Consider the following 7,592-nt stretch of genomic DNA (forward strand, 5'->3'; position numbering starts at 1 on the left):
GAGGGGGCATTCCCTGGGCTGCTCACCCCCCAGCCAGGCCCGCGGCCCGGGAAGAACACGGGCCCTGAGGGCGGCTGTGGCCTCCGGGGCGTGCCGAAAGCTGAAGGGGGGAAAAAGGAGGAGAACAAAGGGAGAACTGGGGTGCAATGAAATGAAAAAGAAAAAAAGGAAAACATTAGCAGGAGCGAGGGAAACCCTAGGGGTCAGGGGGCACAGAAAAGGCAAAGGCAGAGGGGGGGAGCTGGGCCAGGCACGAAGGAAAACGTGACCCTGGAGCGTGCGAGGAAAGCACTGGGAAAACTGGGATGGGAGAAAGCTGAACGGGAAACATGGTGGCATGGTGCAGTGCAAGCACAGGGCCTTGGGCTGCACAGGAGGGCATGGGGGCAAACGTGACCTGGGGCGTTCAGCGGGCTCCGGGGCGTACCCAGATGCAAACAGAGGGCCTTGGTGCACACCCAGAGGGCGTGCTCCGGGGCTCGGCCTGGGCAGTGGCCTGCAGTCACCACCCCAGCCTGCGGAAAATCCCCCAGCACCGCTGGCACTGACCCCTGCTCTTGACCCCAGACGTACCCAGGGCACCTCAGGGTGCTGACAGCGACCAGGAGCAGCCTGGGGACCTTGCGCAGCCCTGGAGGGGCCCTGGATGATGGCAAATGCTATCAACAGCCCTGAGTGTCCCTGGCAGTGCAAAAGAAACCCCCCGCAGCCCTGCAAACGGCACTGGGGCTGCCTGGGAACCTCCAGTGATCCCAAAGGGGTCCGAGAAATCTTGGGACCAGGTCCCCTCCCAGACACAACAGGTAACTGCTTTCCCTGGGGCACTGTCACAGGCACTTACCGAGCCAAAGGAACTGCCGGAGCCACAGCCATGACTACAAAGAGTAAACCGACCATTTATTAATTATTACACATAAACAACACTTGGGACTGAGACTTCCACAGGGCTTGGTGCCATTATGCTTTCCCTGTCTGAAACCTGAACAGTTGCTACTGGACTGGCGTTCACCAGTCTGGAAAGGAAGGCTCAGCTCCTGCCTTTGCCCTTGATGTGGCAAGTCACCAAGCGGCTGTCAGGCTCCCTCGAGCTTTTTCCTTCAGGGATAGAATGAATTTCTGGTATTTGGGAGGGAAAACCCTGATTGCACCAGTCTGTGCTTCTGCCTCACCCTTGGGCTAGCAGCCTGAACGCACATTTCACGCCTCTCGGCTCCCCGCTGCCTCACCAGGCTGGCACAGTGTGTCCTGCCTGCACAGGGTCAAACCGAGACCTCAGATCGGAGCGCAGACCTGAACGCTGGGTAGCACAGGGGAAAGTTTTTGTCGTGATCTTGACCGCCTGCATCACCCAGCACCGAACATCAGGTGGCAGCTGGCGGGCGGCCGAAAGGCCGTAGGCATCCCCCGAGACTCGCTGTGCTGGTGTGGCACCTTCCAGGGGACCCCTGGCTGCGGGGCTGTTTGTAGCCGCAGGACGAGCTCACAGCTGGGCTGCCAGCCAAGAGAGTGAGGGCACATGCTGCTCCCTGCTCCTGCTCAGTCCATCCTGTGCAATCCCAGAGCTGGGGGATAGTTTGCTCCCACCTGGTTTCCAGTTTGGGGCCTGATCTGCCCCTGCCCCAGGCTCCTGACCCCTCGGTCACCCACGACTCTGCAGTCCCTAGGGGCCCCTTGGCATCCTCCTGGGGCCAGGCAAAGCTGGCAACATTCTTCCTTCTTGCCCTCCTGGATCTCTGGGCACCCTGTTGTGTCATTTTGCTTGTAAGAGTTTGTTTTCCCACTCCTTCCTTACTGTTTTCCAGAGCAAATACACAGGGAGTATCAGTGTTATGAGGGATGTGCGCCGGAGCCCTCCGTCTCAGGAAGACATCTTTCTGCTTCACACAGCAGGAACAGAGTCACCATAGGGTTCCCAGAAGTACTTCGATAATTATTTTTGTCACAGCGGGCATCACAGAAAACCACCATATGGCTTGCAAGCTCTGATGTACTTCATTTAGAGCGTGAAGATTCGCTTAGCGCTGAGATGGGTCTACAGGGAAGTCTCAGGAGGCCACAACTAAATCTACTCTGCAGCTACAGGAGCAGCCCAGAAAAAAAAGCACAGAAAACTGAAAATAGCTTAGGACCATCCTCCAGAGCGCGCAGCACAGAATACTCCTGCCCTACATGCCCGACGGTTGCATAATGTGCGGAACAGCCTTTCACATAACTCTCTGGAGAAGCAGACTTGGGGTACTTCTGCTCATTGTCTCTGTGTCTATTAGAAATGCACTCAGAGCTGACTGACTCACAAGAATGCTTGAGACCCAAGGTAGATGTAATTGTATTTTATACTAATTCTGGCTGTTCTGAAGAGTGGGGCGAGTCATCATCCACCAAGACTTCACGCTGTCATCTAAATATCCCATACTAATACATTTAATAAATGAATATACAGATTTCAGCACATATATAATGTTGAAATCAATGGTGAAAACAAACAGGAAAAGCAACAAGCAATCCTACTGCTGTGCAAAATACCATTTTCCAGTTTCACACCATAGGCAGAAGATCTAAGGCAAGAAATAGCGATTTACACAAGTCAAGTCATCCCCGGCTTGGATATATCCCGTTACCTCTCTATTCTAGGCATTGAGGCGTGCGTTACCAACTGATAGAGCCACAGCAGCCCCTTTTAAATTTGACTGAATTCTGTCCGTGTAACAAGAGCAGAATTTGATCCTGCTGTTGGGGAGTGCTCTGCACCTGATAAGCTGAGCTACCAAACATTACGCTTGCTTGCTAGCAACTGGAAAAAAAAGACCTCATCCACTGACTGAGATGGACCACAGAACAGCTGCATAGGAATGCAATTCTTCTGAAGTGTAGAGCCCCCGGAAACCCAAGAAACTCGAAGTCTGGTTCTCGCCATTTCCTGATGATCAGTAAAGCAAACAGTAGTGTCAGTTGCTGCAAGATTTGTTTTAAAACCAGAACATTTAACATGTTACAGACCTGTGCTGCCTTTTCCTTCAATATCTTAATCTATTTATGTTAAAACAGACTTCTACCCTGCAATAAATTGCACAATATTATTAATGTCAAATCTACAAAATTATCAAGAATTGTACATAAATGGAGAAGGCAAAAAAAAAAAGAGCAACACCAAAGACCCTCACCATTCATTAATAAAACTCTGAGATGTGTACACACTATTGCCCATTCCTGTAATGACTGAGCATTAACTAGCACTTTGCTTTTATTTACTTACGAGGAGCTTCCCAATTAAAACTTCATGAAGTTGAGGTATGAGACATTCCATTAAGTTGAGCTATCGACCTCAAGTTCCCTTCACAGTCAGCGGTGATACGGTTGTTAAAATTCAACATGTGATCCACCCGACGGAATGCTGGGGTCTAATTTTGGACAGGATAAATGGTCCTCGTGTTTATGAGAGCTCGTGTGAGTCAACGACACAAACGGCTATTGCACACCACTTCCTGTACCTGAACGACAACGAACAAGATTCTGGGGGCACGGAGCCGGGACGCCACAATCACTGAGAAAGAAGGACGCGTGCCACTGGGCTGCGCAGGAAGGCCACCTTCCAGCGGCGTCACTGAGACAACTGGACTACAGCCGAGCAGCATCACAGATTCTTCCTGCGTTCTGCTGTTCTATCCACCAGGAACAGTCCAAGATCTGAGCTGCACAAAATCGTGTTTCGGCTGGTTTTACACCCTTTTTGGCTTGATCTCTGAACATTTCACTCTGTGACTAAGGAGCTGGTCCTCGCTTTGTGAAAAAGCATTTGCATATATGGAAGACAATGTAGGTTTGCAACGAGCATGCCAAAAAACATCATTAGGGCAGCGATCTCTTTGGCACGACAGTCTAACCTCCCTGCCCCTCCAAGTCCTATTATGCTACCTAAGTGGGATCTGTACAGAACAATTATACAAAAAGGATCATTCTTCCTGAAAGCGGCAAGAACATCTTATGACTTCACTGTAAGACAGCTCTTTCAGGTCAGCAGTCTCAAATGCAGTTTATCAGCAGCAACTCCTGTTGCTCTTAGCTCTTAAGAGAGGCGATCAGAGTTCATTTTTCGAAGTTTGGCAGGAAAACTATCTTCCAGTTTCATCTCTAAAGCACACATACTTGGAGGGTTCTTCTGTACCTCGAGGTCACCGGTAGACTGAGTCAAAGCCTCAGCATTTATTTTGAAGGCTTTCAGCTGTATCCTGTCATCACTGTCTTCACCGTCAGAGATAGGACTTATTTCTTGAATTTTCAAGAGATCTCCGGTACTGCAAGTCTTCTCGGTGTTACTGGAACTCATTCTCAGGGCTCTTCTTGGAAGGTCTTCCTTTCTTGAGCTGATCTTCTGAAGTTTAAAAGGGAGCTTGTTTTTCTCTCCTGCAATATCAACACAGTCAAGTGAGCAAACCTGTTCTCGCCTGGGTTTGTTATTATCGACAGGACTATTCAAAGGAGATGGTAGGGACAGGTTTTCTTCTTGCTCTTTAACACTGTAAGGAGGAGTGGGGACTTCAAACGTAGCATGAAACTGAGAATAATCGACACGGAAAAAGCCATCTTCTAGGGACATTACTGGGAGGAATCTGTGACCCCAAAGAACTTCATCTTCTGTATACGAAGTCCTAGCTTGACACGTCATTCCTATGGAAACAGGGACAAGAGCATGACATTCTCATGTGAGCAAGCAAACCGGCACATGGAACAAAAAATACAAGGTAAGGCTGGCGGATAAAAGTCAATTGTAGCCTGTAAGCTAACAAATGTATAGATTATAAAATGGAGCGATTGTTCCCAGTCAATCTCCCAACAGTCAACGGAGTGCCTCCAATTGATTGACTAGATTTTTATGCAAATATTGAATTAAATATTGCAGACTCACACCAAGCAAACAGCTTTTGTAAAAGCAAAACACAAAATGAAGACAGTATTAGCTCATTAGCAACAACAATCTTATTGTTTGTACATAATGCTGATTCTTGGAAGTCACCTTGGGAGAAAGAACCGTTGCTTGGCAGAGGCTTACAGAATTCTCTGGCAAAGATCGGGTGTGGGGGGAGCCAAAGCTAAATGAAAAATTTAATCTTCTATTCCTTCTATAGGCTCTGCTACTTTTTCTCCAAATAGTGTGTCAAGACAAAAGCTGTGCAGAGCCACTGCAGCTGCCTTCCATGCTAAGACACAGGCACTGCTGCGAAGCTTGCAGAATTTGTTCCGCTCAGCGCAAACGTACATCACTGGCAGTATTTGCGTGTGAACTGACAGCTAACGCGTGTTCTCACCGAGGCAACAAATCTGTCGCAATCTCAGCACAACCGTGCTGATGATAATTAATACAAATATCCCAGGTGCGAAGAACTTTAAGACTTCCTGCTGTGGTACTCTTCAGAGGCAGAATTAGCAGTCAGCAAGCCCAAACTCTGATTTGCTCTCCGGTTACTGCTATGTTAATTCTCAGACAAGTGTAAAATGTTTCCCTTGCGGTAATGCCTGATTATCTAAGATACATGGTTCATTTGCAGGATGAGAAGAGGATTCTGTGGGGATCTAAAGACTGGCACACTCGACATGAAAGAGCATTCTGCCCCGGTGGATTGTGTATTTTTTTGTTTTATTTAAGGCTCAGTCCAGCACACAGATAGTAATCGGTCAGCTCTGCTTCCTGTCCAGCATGAGATGACCGCACTTGGCTGCGCCAAAAGGACATTACTGTATCTAAGGCAGGAACCGGGCAACTGGTAATCTTGTTGAAAGAAGGATGAAAATGCTCCTTCATTAATCAAGATTTAACAAATCCTCACAAGAAGGGAGAGGAAGATCAGAATATTCATGAACCTACTGAATAATTTGGACTGTAACAGTAGGCATAGATCCTCGACGCAGAGCTTCTTATGTAACCGCAGCTCATTGTCACAGGATTCATAAAAGAATTAAGTCCTCAAAAGAGAAGGCCACAAAGTCAGCTGTCATCTGGACTACGCCATCAGAAATTTAAAAAAAAAAAGTTAAAAAAACCAAAGGCCCTGCTCATATTTGCCGATAACCATGTGTTCCTACAATCTTTGCGACTATGCGGGCTGTATTTGTACTGTAAAACTGCATTTGTTATTTTGCATTCGATTTAACGCAAGCTAGGCTGAAAGTGATTTTGTGGCACTGGCAACTTTTAAATTCAATGTTCTTTTGGAGTGGTGGTCCTTAAAACAGGCCTCTCATAAGGGTGTTGTACTCCTCTACACGCCATGCTCAAAGAGTGGCAGGGTCCATCTCTTCTTGGATGTATTGGCCTCTTTGGGCATGGGTAATGCAGTGCACCAGGGGAAAGGAGGTCTCCTGTTGGCTGGTAAAGGCCACTGAAACTCTTCAGAATATGGTAGGATATTCTGAAGCATCCAGGATTAGCATCCTGAAAGGATTAGCAGCTGCCTCGCCAAATACCAGAACTGAAAACAAAGACTAAAAATTAGAGCATGCACATTATTCTAAATCTTACCGGTCGTCTCAACGATTCCTTCAAGGATGACAACTATTTCAAATTGCTCACTTCTTAGTGATCTTTGTGAGAGACAAAAAAAGGGGCTCTTTGAGTTAATTTCATGGCAGATGGTTAATGGGGAAACTAAAAACAGCTGGTCAGCTCCAGTTCCAAATCCAACATCCAGTTCACACTGGTCTAGCGGCAGAAATTCTCCCTCCGGTGTCTGTCGGGACTAAAGATGAAAAGATGATTTAGTTATCACCGTGTGAGGAAAACCATGAAAAGCAATGCAATGCAGTTTAACCCTGCCCCTTCCATAGCATTATCATCTGCATATGAGCTCTAGGGTCTTCATAACGGAGATATCAGTAATGCTCAATACGATAAAGCTATAAACACTAGATATACAGGACCAATTTTGAGTTTTCTTATCATGCCACTAGATCTCATAGTGATCTACAAACTTTACTATGATATATATATGTAATTTGACAAAAACATCACGTACCACACTACACGCCTTACAACGGATGTTTGCCATGAACATCCTGCAGCAAAAGTTCCCATTAATGAGAACAAAATCTACGAGCCAGACATCTTTTAACCCATTGCCTGAATTCATGTTGCATTATTTTTATATGTTACTAATTTTTGTTTGGCAGACATTGCGATGCGCTAGCACGAAGGTAAGCATCATAGTGATTATAGAATCATAGAATGTTTTGGGTGGGAAGGGACCCCTAGAGGTCACCCAGCCCAACCCCCCCTGCAGGAACAGGGACACCGCTAACCAGATCAGGCTGCTCACAGCCCCGTCCAACCTGGCCTGGAATGTTCCCAGGGATGGGGCCTTCACCCCCTCTCTGGGCAACCCCTGCCAGGGTTTCACCACCCTCACTGTAAAGAATTTCTTCCTTAGATCCAGTCTAAATCTCCCCTCCTTTAGTTTAAAACCATCACCCCTTGTCCTGTCACAGCTGGCCCTGCTAAAAAGATTTCCCCCATCTTTCCTATCGTCCCCCTTTAAGCCCTAAACGGCCGCACTCAGGTCTCCCCGCAGCCTTCTCTTCTCCAGGCTGAACAGTCCCACCTC

General features: G+C 47.5%; 1 protein-coding gene across 1 annotated transcript in view; it reads right to left on the reverse strand.

Moving 5' to 3' along the window:
• Positions 1 to 123: 123 nt before the first annotated feature.
• Positions 124 to 7,592, reverse strand: part of LOC104134892 (G protein-activated inward rectifier potassium channel 1-like) — a gene marked incomplete at its 5' end in the record, with an annotated part of 14,465 nt that continues 6,996 nt past the window's right edge. The window contains 2 exons of the mRNA XM_009648491.2: positions 124 to 4,665; positions 6,515 to 6,731. Coding sequence (XP_009646786.1) covers positions 4,064 to 4,665; positions 6,515 to 6,731 — 819 coding nt within the window. The remainder of the gene's footprint in view (positions 4,666 to 6,514; positions 6,732 to 7,592) is intronic.

This window comes from Egretta garzetta, unplaced genomic scaffold (assembly GCF_000687185.1).
Source record: "Egretta garzetta isolate BGI_Z169 unplaced genomic scaffold, ASM68718v1 scaffold100, whole genome shotgun sequence".
Taxonomy (NCBI): domain Eukaryota; kingdom Metazoa; phylum Chordata; class Aves; order Pelecaniformes; family Ardeidae; genus Egretta; species Egretta garzetta.